Raw genomic sequence first — 20,679 nt, forward strand, 5'->3', positions numbered from 1 at the left:
AATGATAGGTGGGTTTGAAATATTGTCATTGTCTGCTAGAATGAACCTTGTTTTAAAGGAAACAGCAAGATGAGTGATGTCTATGTTGTGCAAATGACAAAACAAAACTTAATAGTGAACATTTCAGTTCAGTAAAGAAATAATAATGAATAAATAAATAAAATAAAATTATCAAATTAGAAAAATATAACATTTCTAAGACCGAACCAAAAATGATTTATGTTTATGTGTTAACTAAAGTATTTCATGGCAGTTAATGTCAAGCGAGCGTTTAACATTTACTTTCGTTTCAGCTGGCCGTGGGTTTGACACCAGCACGTGTGCATGCAACACCCCAAATAAACACTCACCCTGTTTACTCGTACCTTCCACCACACCCACCTACATAACCTACTTGAGCACCTCAAAATATCACAGGATGTTCCTTTAACCCACACAGTCTCAGTGGAGCTGCAGTTTCACAGTGTGTTTGCATAAATTAAGAGCAGATCCTTTAAATCGAGTGCAGTCTGTCACATTCTGCACAGTGGCATCTCTAAAGAGGCTTTATGGGGCAGCATTAATACCTTTTAGTGCACAGATGAGAATTGGGTAGGCCAGCTGTTCCTGTTCTATTGTTCCCAGTCAGAGCTGTGACGCACATTGGGCAGAGACACTTTTCTTGGCTTTTGTCTTCACACACCACAGAGTTCACTCAGACAGATAATGCAGCCTTACAAAGATCTTTCATCAGGTTGCTGACACTTGTTCACCTTAATACACAGCAGAGCATCCTTCCATTTTTAAATCAACACACAAACACACACACATACACAAATCGCTTCACTGGCAGGTTTGATATCACTCAAACTATTTTAGTTGTTTGCTCAGTAACATAAACCTTTAATGTTTTTATTGAGTTGTCAGTTGCAATCAATTTTATTATATTAAATGAAATTACAATTATAAAATGTTAACTTAAACCATTGAAGTTAAGTTGGGCCTACATGAATCATTTATGTTGCATTGACTGAAACTTGGCAGTGGATTTCTAGTTCCCAGTAATCTTTGCATAGGGATAGACCAGGAGAATAAATGTTGAAATTAAGTGCTGTTTAATGTGTTTTTGGTAAAGGGAAAGACATATTAAAGTTTGTTGTTTAGTTATTTTTGACATTTAAAAGAGTTTGATGATTTTTGAGGTTACCATTTTGTTAAAGTATAGACTTTGTGATTAGGCTACAGGCTACACGAGCTGTAACTGTGCTAATGTTATGAGAACATTTTTACTCATAACTTGCATGCTACAAAAATTTTACTTCACGTGAACAAGTGTTGTGTTGGCTATTGCATTTTCATAAGAATAAATATGAGAATTAAAAGAAAAAAAGAAAAGAAATCAGTTTGAGGGCCAGCACGTGATTTACAGTTTATATTGTCAGCATTTCTACCCTTCATAATCAAACAATCATAAAATATTTACGTGTGTGTTTGACATGCTATTGACAATCTAAGCACAAGCTCTACTCTTCAACAAAAAAAAAAAAAATATGTTGTTTGAAATCTTTTACATTTTCAAAACTTAAACTCTTACAGGCCTTTCCATTTTCACCTATGCACAAAGGATGAAAGAATGAAAAATGTATAAATAAAAGTAATTTTTTGTCAGCGTTATGAGAAAGAAGAATTTAGGGGAATCAAAAAATAATAATACAAACAATATGTTATAAATGTCATTGTAAATGTAAAAATTATAAAAGTTTGGAAACTAAGATTTTTTTTTATGTTTTTGAAAAGTCTCACCAAGGTCATTTATTTGATTGTAGTATGCTCAATTTGGTTCTTGATTATTATTATTAATGTTATAAATAGTTTTTGCTGCTTCTTTTTGTGGAATATATGATGCATTTTTAAGGATTATTTGATGAATAAAAAGTATTTAATAGCATTTTTTTAAATAAGATTCTTTTAAAGCATTATAAATGTTTTAATTTTCACTTTAAATCCTTTTGTATACTAGCAAAGAATGTAAGCAGTGCAGCTGTTTTCTGTATTGATACTAATAAAATAGTTTATTTAGCAGCAAATCAGCCTATTAGTATGCTTTCTAAAGGATCATGTGACACTGAAGACTGGCGTAATGATTTTTATTGTTTTAAATCACAATTTTTCCATGATTCTGAAGAGACTGCTAAACAAAATAACATGTAATTTACAGATTCTGACAAAATGTTAATTGCTGCAGTCTGTTTGAAAAGATGTAATTAATTTGAAAGAATTATTTAAAAAAAATGGTTTGAATGAATGATTCAATGACTCACTCGCGACTTTACTTGTTTCACTACTGAATGGATCTGCATTTTGAACAAATCTCTTGAATGACTGAATGACTCACTCGTAAAGACTTTACTTGCATCATTTTTGTGCCGCTCTAATATAGTTACAGTAGTGACTTTGAGACACTTTTTATTGCATTACACATGGGATTTTCTTTACATAAAAGTTGGCTTCTGAAAGTTTGGAAGGATTTAGGCCAAATATGCTTAATTATATTACAAATAATCACAGTGCAAAAGATGGCTAAAATAAGTTTAATTGCCTTTATGCAAAATATGTATTTATTTACATTTATTTACATTTTGGTAATAAATGTGACCAGGCCGATAATTTTGACATGGCCTAAATGCATCCTTTTACCCAAAATGTTTTAAAGAGACCACAAGTCAAAAATAAAATAAAATAAAATAATAATTAAAAACTGTGTCTAACCACAGTGCCAGTCATGCTAAATTTCAGTTGACCTCCAGGCTTCTTTTGTCAGATCAGTGGTTGGTGGTGTACATTAGGGCCAGAGGTGTGGGTGGTGATAATCCACAGTAGTAATTATTTCCACAGTAGTAACGTTTCCTTTCATTCGTTCATAGGACTGTGGATAGACATGAAGGATTGTGGGTAGGAACAAGCTTCGAGTGATCCATTAAGCTAGTTGTGGAGCAGTCAGAGATTTCAGCACTCACTTTTCTTCTCTGAAAATAATTAACACTGGAGGATGAAAAGGTTCAATATAAACTGCAGCAATACATAATACACCATTTATTGAGCAATATTTGTTTGTTTGTGCGTTTCGGACCATAATATCACATGAAATCTCACACAGTAACACTCACAAATTTGTGAAGCGAAAGATTCTAGTTTTGTTTAGGGATGCACCGAAATGAAAATTCTTGGCTGAAGCCGAACAAAATGAAATACTGAATATCGTTTTTCACATTTTTCCCCCATGTAGGCTTATTTTGCCAATCACAATTGCTTTAATTTGCCAAAATGTGCTTTTTTACAGTTTTGTCCTGCTTTTCAAATAAAAAATCCATTACAAAACAACGGTTTAAAAATATTTAATATAAATATTTACTTTTTACATTCTAGTAGACATTATACCAACAAAGAACAATTCAACTTAAAATTAATAAGTTTGTAAACTAACATTTTTTGGCCATTTTTTACTTTTGAGACTTGAATCAGGTATGTATTTTTACTGTACAAATAAAGGCAGCCTTGCTGAGCAGAAGAGACTTCTTTTAAAACATTAGTATATACCAGACCCCAATTTGAACACTATGTGTGAATGTTATAATAAATGTATTAATAGAGCTGTTGTTGGGTAATTATTATTATCATCATTATTATTGTCTTAAAACATAAACGTAACGTTAAAATTACAATTATATCATTTATGATTGTAGATGGAGTTGCTGCTTATTCTCTGCTTTTATTTTGGCAGAAACCGCATATCACATTGCCACATGCCTTTAAAAAATCACAAAAATGTACTGAGCAACTGACAAGTAACAAGTTCAGTACACTTTTTGCATGTTGGACTTTGAAACCTGGCACCGCGAGCTCGTGCAGCACTGTCAGGATACATGCAATTCCTGCATGCATTGGAAAATATAACATTCTGAAGTTTATTTACCAATATTACTAAACAGTGTCTTGCTGTCTGTGCTTCATGCTTGTAATGATTTCTGCATCTTTTTTTCTGATAGTTCTAAATACTTTCACACTGCCGAAGTGTTTGCTGCGTTAGTGTGTGCTTCTATTTTATAATGTTAGTCATTGTTCAGTACATATTATTCAGGCTTTCTGATTATTCAGTCCGGACAACGAGATTATTTTGATTGTGTTACATTGTTACATACATACAGTATTGTTCAAAATAATAGCAGTACAATGTGACTAACCAGAATAATCAAGGTTTTTAGTATATTTTTTATTGCTACGTGGCAAACAAGTTACCAGTAGGTTCAGTAGATTGTCAGAAAACAAACAAGACCCAGCATTCATGATATGCACGCTCTTAAGGCTGTGCAATTGGGCAATTAGTTGAAAGGGGTGTGTTCAAAAAAATAGCAGTGTCTACCTTTGACTGTACAAACTCAAAACTATTTTGTACAAACATTTTTTTTTTTCTGGGATTTAGCAATCCTGTGAATCACTAAACTAATATTTAGTTGTATGACCACAGTTTTTTAAAACTGCTTGACATCTGTGTGGCATGGAGTCAACCAACTTGTGGCACCTCTCAGCTGTTATTCCACTCCATGATTCTTTAACAGCATTCCACAATTCATTCACATTTCTTGGTTTTGCTTCAGAAACAGCATTTTTGATATCACCCCACAAATTCTCAATTGGATTAAGGTCTGGAGATTGGGCTGGCCGCTCCATAACATTAATTTTGTTGGTTTGGAACCAAGACTTTGCCCGTTTACTAGTGTGTTTTGGGTCATTTTCTTGTTGAAACAACCATTTCAAGGGCATGTCCTCTTCAGCATAGGGCAACATGACCTCTTCAAGTATTTTAACATATGCAAACTGATCCATGATCCCTGGTATGCGATAAATAGGCCCAACACCATAGTAGGAGAAACATGCCCATATCATGATGCTTGCACCTCCATGCTTCACTGTCTTCACTGTGTACTGTGGCTTGAATTCAGAGTTTGGGGGTCGTCTCAACTGCCTGTGGCCCTTGGACCCAAAAAGAACAATTTTACTCTCATCAGTCCACAAAATGTTCCTCCATTTCTCTTTAGGCCAGTTGATGTGTTCTTTGGCAAATTGTAACCTCTTCTGCACATGCCTTTTTTTTAACAGAGGGACTTTGCGGGGGATTCTTGAAAATAGATTAGCTTCACACAGACGTCTTCTAACTGTCACAGTACTTACAGGTAACTCCAGACTGTCTTTGATCATCCTGGAGGTGATCATTGGCTAAGCCTTTGCCATTCTGGTTATTCTTCTATCCATTTTGATGGTTGTCTTCCGTTTTCTTCCACGTCTCTCTGGTTTTGCTCTCCATTTTAAGGCATTGGAGATCATTTTAGCTGAACAGCCTATCATTTTTTGCACCTCTTTATAGGTTTTCCCTCTCTAATCAACTTTTTAATCAAAGTACGCTGTTCTTCTGAACAATGTCTTGAACGACCCATTTTCCTCAGCTTTCAAATGCATGTTCAACAAGTGTTGGCTTCATCCTTAAATAGGGGCCACCTGATTCACACCTGTTTCTTCGCAAAATTGATGACCTCAGTGATTGAATGCCACACTGCTATTTTTTTGAACACACCCCTTTCAACTAATTCAACTAATTGCCCAATTGCACAGCCTTAAGAGCGTGCATATCATGAATGCTGGGTCTCATTTGTTTTCTGAGAATCTACTGAACCTACTGGTAACTTGTTTGCCACGTAGCAATAAAAAAATATACGAAAAACCTTGATTATTCTGGTTAGTCACATTTTACTGCTATTATTTTGAACAATACTGTATAGATATGCAAGCACAATTGCGGAGGAATCTAAACAGAAGCCACAGGGTTTGTGAGCATGCAGCCACTGGATGCACTGACTATGCAAAGACATGCCTATCGAAGGGTCTTGTTTACTGAGAATTTCTGCTTCGACTGGTGTGACTGAACAGATTTCCGATGTGTTTGTGGTGAAGGGTCACATGAACACTACATTGCTCAAGGCTGTATGTATTTAATCAAAAATACAGTAAAAACTGAAATATATATATATAAAAAAAAAAAATATATATATATATATATATATATATATATATATATATATTTATTAGTGGTGGGCATAGATTATTTTTTTTTAATGTAGATTAATCTCACTGTGGTCTTGAAATTAATCTAGATTAATCTAGATTAAAATGGCTCATTTGAATTCTGCGGAAGGTATTCAGAATATGTGTGTTACCCAAATAAAATTGACAAACAGTAAGTCTTTGAGAAGGGGTTTATCAAGACAGGTGGTGCATTAGAAAAGGGGCTCATCTCCTGTTTCCAAAATGCATCACTAAGTGCTTGAAAAAGCTGTAAACTAATTCCACATTGCACAATGTGCAAAAAACTTTACGCCTGTTTCACACATACTCCGTCTGCAGTGCATATGCATTGCATATTTTTTTATGCACTCATGTTAACGGATTCCAATTGCGTCTGCAGCAGTGCAGCGATCGTTTACGTACCGAGTAGTGGACTGCAAACGTGTCCTGTATGAAAGCACAGTCCATGCTGCACCACATACGTAACGCACACTGACTGCATACGCACTGCAGACAGAGTATGTGTGAAACAGGGTAGAGTGTAATCGGGCCTTAAAAGTTAGGCCCGACAGGAACCGAGCCCGACAGGTTTCGGCCTGAGCCTGACAAGTACATTTTGATTGACAGCTTTTTAAAAGCCCGAACCCGTTTACAGCCCGACATTATTCAAATGTGCGACACACACAGCTCTTTTGCCTTTTGTCAAGAATGAGTCATTTATACATGTTTTAACATAATTTATTCATAACTAACCACTTGGATGTTGGAATAAAGAGATAAAAGAAGTCCTCTGTAACATCGTAACATCTCAGCACTCTAAACAGTCATAGGCTCATTAGCCTATAAATAGACCAATGCACCAATAAAAAACAAGTCTTTTTTAACAAATTAAATTAAGATAAATTTTAAATTAAGATGGGTATTTGGCAATAACGAAATTAAGATAAAGGCTCCGCCAGATTTGCTTCGCCACTAGCAGCTGACATTTAATATTAGCATATACTCTGTCCACATTAAGACGCAATGAAAATTTAGTTATCATTTGAAACCTTTACTCACAGAGATTAGGCTAAGCCTAAATGTGTTTGTGGAGGAACATTATTGAATCCACTGTAGTGGCTTCAGCGTGTTCCTGCGCTCACAGATGGTGCGTCATTATTCACTCATTATTCTAAAGATATATATTTAAATAAATAAAAAACTCCAGAAGGTGTGATAATTAAGCATCATACTGTTTGGACCAGCATTAATATCATGAGTGCACTGGCCTATGAAGACTTACTAGGTTTTGAAACAGAGCAGCTATCTGCTGGTTATTTACTACAATTTTCATTAGTCTTTCAGACTAATTAATTAATAGTTTAGACTAATGTGCTGATATTTGATTTAAAGATCTCTTGGCTGCTCCTGCAGCCCTCTTAGGAGAAACACCTCTCATGGAAAGTTTGTGTGGTCATGTGTTGCTTTGTCATTGTCATACTCAGGTTAACCACATCCTCTCGAACAAACACTTCATACGTGCACACAAATAGAGCAGCTCTGCACACAACGGTGTTGAGTGTTACAGCAGCACAATACACTGATCATCACAACTAGTGACTGCTGGTTTCTTCAAATGTGACTAGTGTCGCTTTGCAGCTAGTGGCAATGTTTTCAAAAGATTAAAGGCCAAAAAGGAAATCCTCACAAAACTTGCCTGTCTGTATGATCTGAAACCTGTACCCACACACGAGTCTGATCTTGAATGAACTGATACACATTACGTTTTAGCATTGTCGTTTGTTCAGTTTGATTTAGTGAAGTCCTCTTTCTGTGTAAAATTGATCACATTTTATTTATTCTTTTGTATATTAAATCAGCAGGAGTAACAATACCATCTTTTAGTTCATTATCCTACATCTTCCTGGTGGGCCAAGTTTCTGAAAATGTAATCAATGTCATTGACTTGTAAATGTGGGTGGTCATCATATGTCATCAGGTCATTCAGTTTCTGACACTTTATTGATCTTGGAACTAACCATTTCTGTTGTATATCTGTTATATTATTATACAGATAAAAACCATAACTGGCAACCCATTTACACTCTTCAAGCCAGTTTACTAATCCAGTGTTGGGGAAAGTTGCATTCAAATCGAAATGCATTACAATATTGTGTTACTCCCTAAAAAGTAACTAACTGAGTTACAGTACTTGGTTACTTTTTTTGGAAAGTAATGTGTTAACGCAAATGTCATTGTTTATCTAAAGTAATTTTTGCTTATTAGTATGGTTGACATGGATCATCGAAGGTCAGCAGCAAAAATATTGGTTATTAATAAAATAGGATTAAATACATAAAGCATACTTGTGTTAACACATTTAATTATTGCATCATATTCTGAGTTTGCATTTCAATGTTTATATTAATTTGGGGAGTACTGAATCTGTTTTTGTGCAAGTGAGATGAGTAAATGTACACATTTAGTCTAGAACTACGGTAAGCATCATGTTTACACTGTGAACACAACGCCCCTGATTTCTCTTCATGGGGACAGGAGAGTCAATAAATTGGAAAACAACGTTACTGGTGTTACTTATTTAAAAAAGTACATTAGATGGAAGAAAGTGTTGCACTGTAGCATGAAAACACAACACTTCACCTCCAAGATGTTTGTGTAACCGCTAGTCCTTGGCCTTGTCTATAGGCTTAATAGAACTTGAGGAAACTGTGGAAATCCAGGCGTTTATCTGAACAATGATGAACTTCCTCTTTCTCCTCACAACAAAAGCACAAAATACATTTGCACATGAATTGATGATGAGGTGGCATCAGGTGTTTGAGGGTCATGTGGTGACCTACATGTATAATCACTACCACATGTGCAACCCCACATGTGTGAACATTAATCCATATCTCAGGCCTAAAAATTGAGCTTTCATTGAACTGTTTGTGCAGAGTTTAATTGGTTTTGTGTTATGGAACTGCTCATATGCTGGCCATATGCATGACACATGTAAGATTCTTTTTAAAAGTAAAGCCATAGAGTTTGTGCAGAACTTAATCTATATATAGGAGCTACTGTGCATATGGAAAATAATACTTTGTATGTTAGAGAAAGTCCCCTTTTGATTCTATCTTTTAACTTTGGCTAAGAGAAAAACAGTCATTTCAGAGGTTGGAGGTGAGGGTCAAACCATGGATGCAGCTGCATTATAAACACAAGGTCATTGCTTTATTTCCTCATTTAATCTTAGAGGGGTTTATTTTAAGAATCCATGATGACCTTCACTGCTGGACTTAAAAAAAGGCAGCTGCGGTCAAGGAAGATTTCTGCTAGCCCTAGATGTCAGCAACATTTGATGTCACTAAATATGCTTAAGTTCAGTCTGCTAAAATTATCTGCCCAACACGCATCTACTCAATTTTTTCACACCAAATACAGATTACATTTTTTCTCATGAAAACCAGAATTCATCAAGAATCCATCAATATATTTGTAAATGTTCGAACTTAGATATTGTAAGTAATGGATATTGTTTTTCTGAAGCAATTAAATGACTAGTGATATGATTCACATTTTTAGTCTATACAAAGTCTATGGCTACATTCAGCATCAGTTATCTCCCTCTCTATGATACTGAGTTCGTTTGACACAATGCTGCCAAGCTGGCCATATTTGACAGGCGGTGAAGAAAATGGACAGTAGCTTCATCTCCACTGGGTTAGGGGCATGTTCCCTTGGTATGTCCATTAGTGTGAGAGTCTGAGCTCAAATGTGAGTGTGTGTTGGAAAGCTATACATGGATGGTTTGCTTCCCAAGCAATGACTGCAAGAAGTAGGACAAGGTCATTACTATTGTGCCAACTCATATTCCATGATCCAGCTACAAGCAGAATTACCACTGCACTTTAAATGTGTATTTATGAGCTGGGTATATCAATAAACATCAACACTATATGATTTCTGATGACATTAGGCAGGCGGGTGGAGGAAATGTTATGTTCTAGGCCAGGGGTGTCCAAACTTGGTCCTGGAGGGCCAGTGTCCTGAAGAGTTTAGCTCCAACCCCAATTAAACACACCTCAACCAGCTAAGCAAGCTCTTACTAGGCATACTAGAAACATAAAGGCAGGTGTGTTGAGGCAAGTTGGAGCACAACTCTTCTGGACACCAGCCCTCTAGGACTGAGTTAAGGCCTGTTCTAGGCAATATTCTGCTGGAAAACCTTGTTTCCTGGCATTCATGTGGATGCTACTTTGACATGTACCATCTAAAGACTATTGCAGACCATGTACACCCATTCACTGATGTTCCTTGATGGTAGCGGCCTCTTTCACCAGCATAATACACTCTGTCACACTGCAAAAAAAGTGTTTTGGAATGGTTCTAGGAAGATGACCAAGGCCGCATTTACTGTGGAGGTCTTTATGCCCCATTTCGATTTATTGGCTATATCCAACCATATCCATACTAGCTATATCGATTTTAAAAGTGGTCCACATCTGATGTCTGCATATGAACTACAGACTTGCCTAAACATCCCATGGAAGATGTACTTACCCAGAAACAGGGTTGCCAGATCAGCGAAACAAAACCATCTCCAATTCTGATCAAAACTATTCAAAACCCTTGTGTTTTTTTTTTGTTTGGTTTTTTTTTTTTTTTCACTTTTTTTTTTTTACTTCAGTGGCCTTCATTTAAATTGTGTTCCAGGGGAAGTTGGGAGATTGTTTTAACCCAGAGATTAAAAAACAACATGCAGCAACAGTTTAAAAGTGGTCCAGTACCACAGGAAAACCACAGACTTGGCAACACTGCTCGGAAAACCGAGTTGACATGAAGCACCACAATCATTTTTTATCAGTGACATACGACATGTACAGAGTAATCAAATCTGTCCACGTACAGGGGAGATGCAAATGCATGTATCTGATTCATACAGATATATTTCCTCTTATAAATGAAGCCTGAAACCAATTTGACAATATCGACATCTATGTGCTTTTTTCTGCTTACACATTTGTGGATCATTTCCAGTCTCTCAAAATCTGAATTTGTTCACTTGAACCATGTAGTGTAATTGAGGCCTTTGAATTCAGGGTGTTGCTTTGGCTTCTAAATTCCCCAGATCTCAATCTGACTGAGCATCTGTGGGATGAGCTGGATCAACAACTCTGATCCATGGAGGCCCAACCTCATACCCTGCAGGACTTATACGATCTGCTGCTAATGCATTGGTGCCAGAAGCCATGTTCTAAGGTCTTGTGGAGTACATGCTTCAACGCATTAAAGCTTGTTTTCATGAGGGGACCTACGTGACATTAGGCAGGTGGTTTTCATGTTGTGGCTGTGTATGTTCTTGTGCAATTTCAAACTATGCTGTGCTCTATCTGGTGTCCTGTTATCAGGGCAGGACTTAGGGGGCCGGAGGCCCCTGGGCTCGAGGTTATGTTTGGGTCCTGTACCTGTACACTACAAATGCCCTTAACTATAACATCATTATAAAGTAACATAAAATACAGTTCATTATAATACAATAAACAGGATGTGCTCTCTGTCGAGAGATCAAAACACGTATATTACACTGACCAAAAAAGACAGATGTATTAGTATTATAAAAAAATAAAAATAAATTGCCATAGCCTATATGTGTCCTCTTATGTCAGATTCATGAATTTAATCCAAACATTTAATCAGAATAAAAAGACATGGTGGGTGTTAACAATCAAATGCATATGTTAAGTTTTAACATTTCATTTTTGGAATAATTTAATATTTCTACATTAAAATGTTATGCTACATTTTTTAAATATGAAACTACAACCACCAATAGGTGGCAGCAATTAACGGTCTAAATGAGTGAGCTGAACACTTAAATAAACTGATTCATTTAAAATGCTTATAAATGAAACTTTGAGAAACACAATTCCATTTTGCTCCATCAAAAAGAAAACCGAACCAACAGCAGAACCACTGTGTCTCTAAGCAACACAGTGTTTTGTTCACGGAAATGATTCAGTCAGGCTATACAGTAATTAAAACAAAACAAAATAAAAGCAAAAAACAAGACAATTCGGCTAGTTTTGATCAGCAATGGGGATGGTTTTGTTTCGCAGATCTGGCAACCCTGTTTCTGGGTAAGCATGGCTTCCGTGGGATGTTTAGCCAAATCTGTAGATCATATGCGGATATCAGATGTGGGCCACTTTTAAAATCGATATAGCTAGTATGGATATGGTTGGATATAGCCAATAAATCGGAATGGGGCATCAAGACCTCCAGAGTAATTGTGGGTATTTTTTTTTTTTCAGTGTGTCAGAGTGTATTATACTGGTGAAAGAGGCAGCTACCATCAGGGAATTATTGTAAGACACAATTTGTTTCGCTATAAAACTTATTTTGAAAGCTGAGATGTTAAAAGTAGGTCTGTCAAGAGCACAAATCGTATTGCTATTGGGTGCATTAATCTGAGCGCCCAATCACCTTCGAGTGTTAAAGAAACAAGCCTATGAATGTCATTTTGTGATAAGACGCCATATCAGATGTCAACTGCTGCATTCCCACACTCCTCAGATGCTTTTACTCCCAAGTTGTGCTTTTAAATCAAAATGTGCAAACAACATAGACACTAACTTAACAGTCTAATTTAACTAGCGATCATGTGTGGTGATGATGCTTCGTACGTCTGTTTCAGAGCACCATACAGTAGGTATATAGTGAGGGAGACTTTAATCAAATATTTCAATCAAGTTGCACTGAAATCTGCATTCTGATTCGGACTCTGATTTATGTCAGCATAGTGTAAGGTTTTGCATTGCAAAAGCAGTTTAAAGTTGGATTAACACATGCAGTGTCCTTTGTTTAACAATGAAGTTTTTCACAGATACATTTCCTGCAACATAGGCTCACTGGAACAAAATTTTAGCAAATCTCTACGTACAATTCACTACAGTTTCCAGATGAAATGAACACTACTCACAGTAAAACACCAGATAATTGTATTCCTTTTCACACAAATTATGAAATTGATTGTGTTCCTTGCACTATACTTTTATGACCTCAAAACACTTCTATCATTCTGATGTTTGCATCACATACCAACTCTATATTGATGGATTTTTGGGATGTAGTAAACTTTCTCAGTAGCTCACCTGATGACCATTAGAAGTCACGATAAAAGAGCACAGAGAAATGTTAAAGCAAGGTAAAATGGCATTGTTGCTTCAGTAAATTTATTTTTGGTCTCATGATTACTTTTGTTAACAATATTGGTTAGGTTTAGAGTGGGGTTTAGCATACGTTGTATGTTATTTTCAAATGTGTTAGAGCATAAGCCTTTTAGCTCTACTAACCAAACTTGTTATTTCTGAACTGCCACTTTCATTTGTTTTGGATGAAACTGAAAATGCTTTTAGCCCCACTCTTTGGACATTTCACTTTAAAATGTTCATAAAATGTCAAAGAAGCAATGTAATATCATTTTGCAAGAATGTTGCCAGTGTAACATTTTGCCAGTGAGTCTGGGTTGATTTCCTGGGATAAACATTCTGTACCATTTCGTAAATCCTGTGGAGAGCTTTGGGTTCATGTTTGCAGTGAGCGGTTGTTGTGTTGTTTATGGGCATTCTGGAACTGTAAATGAGAGGATGTGGGCTTACACTGGATTACTCATAACGTCATAAAAGTGAAGCCGCTGCGCCACCATATTTGTATTTCCTAGAATTCCCATACATTCTATTGATTTAACAGGAAAAAGTACTATTTTAATGTGAAAACATCACCTAGTGCGAGTGTGCTCATTATACCACAGTGTCAGACTGTTTTCCTTAATCTTCTTTTAAGCATAAAGGAGCAACCGTATCAAAAATGCTAGAAAAGAGAGAGTCCATAGTTTCCGTTACATCATCAAGTTGTTCTGAGCTATTGGATATGCTGAGGAATTGAGACAAATCAGGATGTTTACTTACAAAGCAGTCTTTTGTGGTAGAAGTGATGGTTCTAGCGTACTTGTAACAAGAAGTAGAATTTACAGTTTTAGCTATATGAAGTTTGCACAAAACTACTGTGACAGTATTAAATCTAAGTGAAAGTGAAAGTGAGGTGACATTCAGCCAAGTATGGTGACCCATACTCAGAATTCGTGCTCTGCATTTAACCCATCCTAAGTGCACACACACAGAGCAGTGAACACACACACACACACACACTGTGAACACACAATAGACCCCAATAGAGTTCAGAATGTCTATAAATGCTGATCCCAATACATAATTTTCATTATCAACATGAATATTAAAATCATCAACAATTAAAAGTTGTGGCCTAGTGGTTAGAGAGTTGGACTTCTAACCCTAGGGTTGTGGGTTCGAACACTTGTTTCGCTGTATAATGTTATATGAAAATTTTTATTAAATTAAATTTATGCATTTAGCAGACATTTTTATCCAAAGCAACTTGCAGTGCATTCAGGCTATCAATTTTTACCTATCATATAAAGCACCATTACTTCAAATGAGTTATGCCTTAAGCCCGCCCTCTGACTAATATTGAAAATATTGTTATAAATTGTAGCAACACCTCCACCTAACAGTAATCTTGGAGGTGGACTCATTTAAAATAAGGTTTTATTTTAACCTGGCTAAGGTTTTAGCCAGGCTTCTGTCAAACAGAGCACATCTATATTATGATTAGTGATCATATTATTTACAAAAAGTGTTTTTGTAGAAAGGGATCTGATATTCAATAAGCCAAGCTTTATCATTTGTATATCCGTATTACATATGTTTTTTATTTGTTGAAAATCAGTTAAATTTACTCTTTAATTGGTTTGAATGTTTTTTTTCTTTTTTTTCTTGTATTTAATATTATAATATATATGTTATTTTCTCCCGCTCCTGACCACAAACAAACAAGTTTTTTCCACAGTTTTTTTTTTTTTTTTTTTTTTTTTTAATACATTGCATATTCTGCCTGCAACTCTGTTATTTTTTCACTTGCTCCCCTGTTGAATATAAATGTAACAAATAAATGAAAAATAAACAGTCTCTCGGGGAACTCCTTCAAGACTGTTGGAAGACCATTTCAGGTGACTACCTCTTGAAGCTCATCAAGAGAATGCCAAGAGTGTGCAAAGCAGTAATCAAAGCAAAAGGTGGCTACTTTGAAGAACCTAGAATATGACATATTTTCAGTTGTTTCACACTTTTTTGCTATGTATATAATTCCATATATAATTCCACATGTGTTAATTCATAGTGTTGATGCCTTCAGTGTGAATCTACAATTTTCATAGTCATGAAAATACAGAAAACACTTTGAATGAGAATGTGTGTCCAAACTTTTGGTCTGTACTTTATGTATATATATATATATACATACATACATACACACACACACACACACACACACACACACACACACACACACACACACACACACACACACACACATATATATATATATACATACATACATACATATACATATATATATATATATATATATATATATATATATATATATATATATATATATATATATATATATACATACAGTACATACACACACACACACACACACACACACACACACACACACACATATATATATATATATATATATATATATATATATATATATATATATATATATATATATACATACATATATATACATACATGCATACACACACACTACATTCAAGTGCACACTTCTATTTCACAAATGTCTTCGTTCTCTGTAGTTCACTGTGAGGATCTTCTGGAGGGAGGATAAGAGATGTTTCCTGATGGGAGTTTATTGTCTGTTAGACAGTTCAGCTGTTGTGCAGTTGATGGATCATGGGCAGAACATCCGAGCACAGTTTTAAAACTCTACTGATGAACGGAAGAACTCACACACATTCACACACACACACATTTTCTGCATGCGTCTATAGTGCTTTAGTGAGTGAATTTCCTGCATTTCCCAAAAGAGGAGCTTGCTGAGCCTAAAGAGGGAGTTAGTTTATCCTTCTTAATTACTTTTTTTTTTTTTTTTGCGTTAAGTTAGTTCTTTAAATACAAAAATACATTTTGTAAATTTTTGGACAGTTTTTAGCTGTTGTTACCTTTGTGAAAAAAGTGCACTTAATTGTATCGAGGTACTGTAGGTAAAATCTAAAGATGACACTTTTTAGACTCTTAATCATTATATTCAGTTCACACTTATGCTAAAGGATACTTTGTCTTCACAGGGGTGGTTTATTCCTCTGTCAGATCATAGAGGATGGGCTGTGTGCAATGTAAGGACAAAGAGGCTGCTAAGTTAACCGAGGACCGGGACACCAGCTTGTCTCAGAGCGGAGCAGGTTATCAATATGGCGTCGAGCCCACACCACAGCATTACCCTGGCTTCAGTGGGGTCACTGGGGTCACTGGGGTCGCCGCTATCCCAAACTACAACAACTTCCTTGGTGCTGGGATCACGCAGGGCGTAACAGTCTTCGGAGGGCTCAACACATCAACACAACAAGGAACGCTTCGCACACGGGGAGGCACAGGTAACGTTCTTTCTTTCTCTTAAAAATAAAGTTATTGTTTTTATTTAGTTGGTTTGTTTTTTGCCATCTATGGTTCCATTAAGAACCTTTTACTTTCCATTATACAAAATGTTCTTTTAAAAAAAAAGAAAACAGTGTTTAAGAACTTTTTAGATATTTTTTAAGTGTCTTCTAAAAATACATACATGCATACAAATTGCCAATAACCTTCAGATTATCCTTTAAATTCTTGTTTGACCATGATTTATAAAGACCTTTTAAAGATGGGTTATCACTTTTGATCTGTGGCTTGAATCGTCAGACTGCTAAGTGTTGGATATGAGCCCATTGAGGTTGAGTGTTTTACATCCCTGTCCTACTTAATGTCTGCTTAATGAGAGATTTTAGGTTGGAGTTCTTTCTAATGAAGGGGTTTGGTTTGCTTGTGTCCCATTACTCTGAGTCTAGTATGTCATGACCAGATTTCTCAAGTCTCATGGGAGTCATTTGAGGCACACATTTACAAGCATCAGTCAGCATAGTTAAGATGACATTGTAGTACCAGAATGGACAAATATTCCCCATCCCGATCCCACAAAGCTTTGTTTATAACATCCCAATGTGTCACTTTTAGATCATTGGTTTAAGATACTTTTAGACCAAAGTTCAGACATCATTTAACGCTGTGTAGGTCTTTTTGTGTCTGTACCGTGGTGGATTGATGATCTTGAATCAATTGAATCAGTCTTGACTCTTGAAATGTCTCCTGCAGGCCCTAATTGCAGGTTTTGAATGTCATTTGATCTGTCTGAAAGCCTCTGCATACCAAAATGTTTTTGGTCACTTTCCAGGATAAAAGTATGCTTTAATTTAGTCTTAATTTTCATGGTGCTGACCCCTCTCTCTCTCTCTCTCTCTCTCTCCCTCTCTCCCTGTCTCTCTCTCTCTTTCTCAGGCGTGACTCTGTTTGTTGCTCTCTATGATTATGAGGCCCGTTCAGAAGATGATCTCAGTTTCAGGAAGGGAGAGAAGTTTCAAATCATCAACAGCACGTAAGTCTAAGACCTGAAACACAGGCTATGTTGGAAATAGAATACTAACTCACTACTGAATTAAACTGAATCATGTCCCCTTAAAGAGTTAGTTCACCCAATAATCAAAATTATGTAATTAATAACTCATCCTCATGTCGTTCCAAACCCGAGAGACCTCTGTTTATCTTCGGAACATGGTTTAAGATATTTTAGATTTAGTCCGAGAGCTCTCAGTCCCTCCATTGACACTGTGTGTACGGTATACTGTCCCTGTCCAGAAAGGTAAGAAAAACATCTTCAAAGTAGTCCATGTGACATCAGAGGGTCAAGTTGAATTTTTTGAAGCACTCTTGGACTAAATCTAAAATATCCTAAACTGTGTTCCGAAAGATAAACGCAGGTCTCACGGGTTTGGAACAACATGAGGGTGAGTTATTATTGACATAATTTTGATTATTGGGTGAACTAACCCTTTAAGGGAAGACAGTTCACTCAACAACTATGTATCTAACATCCCAGATAGCTATTTTCAGCCATGCAAGAACAGTTTCTATAGTTTCTAATTCTATTTTTTAATTGAGAAAAACAGAAACATGTGAAATTACTATTTGAATAAATAGCATGAGAAGATCATACAATAACTTATAAATGAAATTGTGTGAATTCTAATATATTAGACACCAATTTGCCAAAACTTAAAATAGTTATGTATTGCCATTAAAGAGTGTTTTTTTTAATAACAATACATTTTTAGACTGGTCCATCCAACAGTTTCTGGAATAAACAAACTAACTGTAAGGTGGGAATTTTATTACTAACGCCAGTATAGTGAGTGTTATAATTTATTCAATTAATACATATGAGTGGATCATCTCGAATGTCCAGTTATCATGTTGGAAATAAATATTGTTCGATTAATTTGTGTCCAATCAAGTAGTGAGTAATTAGATAAGAAAGACATGTTATAGGACAAATATTATGTATTTTTAGCTTGCACAGAAATATATCTTGGATTAAATTAAAAGACATAGTTGAACTTAAGAGTGTTTTTGACCCACCTAAATAGGATTAAAGTACATCTTTATATGTAATTTCTTAATTTTTCCTAGTTTATTTTAAATATAGTTAACCCTCTGGAGTCTAAAGGTATTTTTGGGGCCTGGAGAAGTTTTGTCATGCCCTGATATTTGTGATTTGTTTCAGTTTCTTATAAATATCTAAATGGGTAAAGTCTAATATCACTGTAATCAGCACAAACTGGGCTATAATAATATGTGAAATGCATGCATGTACATGATTGTATTTTTGAGAAAAAATGTTTTATGCATGATTAGTGAAAAACTAAAAATGTTAAATCACTTGAATAAGGCCATAAAACACATAAATAACATTGGTTCCCGGGATTGTTAAGAACTGGAGCTTGTAGCCTAGAATTTTGCTTTCTAAATTATGTGAAAATCATCTTGTTTACTCACTCACAGAAAACAATATATTGATTTAAATTTTCTAAGACACTTTTTGTTGGTAAAAGTCATATGCGAGTAGGCGTCAACTATCATGAATATCATTGTGATTTACACCTGAGAAGACAAAGGGCCGCATAATGAGCTGCATGATGAGCCTCTCAGTCAGCTGTGCCACTGAGGGAGGACTTACAAGAAAGAATGTGAGAATAAAATAAATCTATATAATTTTATGTTTGTAGTTTATTAAGAATATATTTAATTATCCCACAACATAATTTAATATTCACTTGGGGGAGCAGTTAAACAGTTTATTAGGAACAATCAAAGCTTACTTTCAAACACATTTTTTGGCATCCTTACTCCAGTTACACAATCCTTCATAAATCCTTTTAACAATCTTATTTTCTACCAAAAAAAACCCCATTTATTACCATCATCATCTTTATTATTATTATTAATGTTGAAAAGAGCTGAGAATATTTTTCAGGTTTTTTAGGGGGAATAAATTGAAAGAACTGCATTGTTTTTACATTTGTTAGAGTTGTCTCTATTGGTCACATTTATATTATTTACATCGAGCTTTTGAATGGTATAGTATTGTATATTGTTATTGAAACTTCATAATGTTTCACTTGATTATACATTTAGTCAGGAATTATAGTTTGGAAAAAGTCTAACTAGTAAAATGTTTACACAATATGTGAAAACTAGTACAAATAAATAAAAAGAGACTTACTCATGTTTATGATCTCTGCTGAATAAAGTGCTTCATTCTTTTTTCTGAGGAAATCCATTTCTCAAATCCTCAACCACATCACATCTTTTCGGGGTGAATTATGTCTTATTCTTCTCGTCGCGAAACAAACAGTAAAATAAAATATAAACTTGAAGAACAGTCTGGCTGCTTTTTCTTCTGTGTGGGCGTATTCAAGCCGCGCTTCAGTTTGAATCTGAATAGAGCGTTCAGCGCGGAGGCGTGTACACATTAAATATAATGAAGGGAGACATGAAAACATACATCACATTGTTTTCATATGGATTACTTTATCTCAGAATATTTGTTTTCGGCAGCACTTATTTAGTTTAAAAGTAGACATGTCAAGCTTTCTATAGATATCTCTCTCATGTCTCTTCGTTGAGTATTCACGGAGTTACAGTTCATTTTAATGACGTGTTTGTAAATGAAGATCAGCGCAGACAAAGGCTGCAGAAAGCGCACCTTGTTTGTTTTATAAGTGCACAAAGGTTTTCTGTTATTATGTCTGTATCCAAAAAAAGTAGACCCTTTACAGATTTGATTGATGTATTGCTCTTATCTGTACGATCAAAACTGAGAGTGTAATTGAAGTTATTTTTGGGGGTTATCAGGAGAAAATGACTCAAAACGCATATATTCGTTAACCCGACTTCAAAGGGTTAAAGTATACTGTTGAGTGTCCTGACAAACATTATGATAAACTAAAATTCAGTGTCATTTCTACTGAAACTTGTATCCTATGTATAGAAATAGTTGTTTAAGTTGCAATTTAGAAAATGTTAACTTTAAAATGTAACATAAAATAACACATTAATAACAATTAAA

At 35.3% G+C, this 20,679-nt stretch overlaps 1 protein-coding gene across 5 annotated transcripts in view; it reads left to right on the top strand.

Moving 5' to 3' along the window:
* LOC127938329 (tyrosine-protein kinase fynb) overlaps positions 1–20,679 on the top strand; it is a 74,435-nt gene that overhangs the window by 32,561 nt on the left and 21,195 nt on the right. For all 5 annotated transcript variants that reach the window (XM_052534867.1, XM_052534866.1, XM_052534868.1 and 2 more), the window contains 2 exons: positions 16,313–16,618; positions 17,553–17,649. In XM_052534867.1, coding sequence (XP_052390827.1) covers positions 16,345–16,618; positions 17,553–17,649 — 371 coding nt within the window. In that variant the 5' untranslated portion in view covers positions 16,313–16,344. The remainder of the gene's footprint in view (positions 1–16,312; positions 16,619–17,552; positions 17,650–20,679) is intronic.

The sequence above is a fragment of the Carassius gibelio genome, chromosome A20 (assembly GCF_023724105.1).
Source record: "Carassius gibelio isolate Cgi1373 ecotype wild population from Czech Republic chromosome A20, carGib1.2-hapl.c, whole genome shotgun sequence".
NCBI lineage: Eukaryota > Metazoa > Chordata > Actinopteri > Cypriniformes > Cyprinidae > Carassius > Carassius gibelio.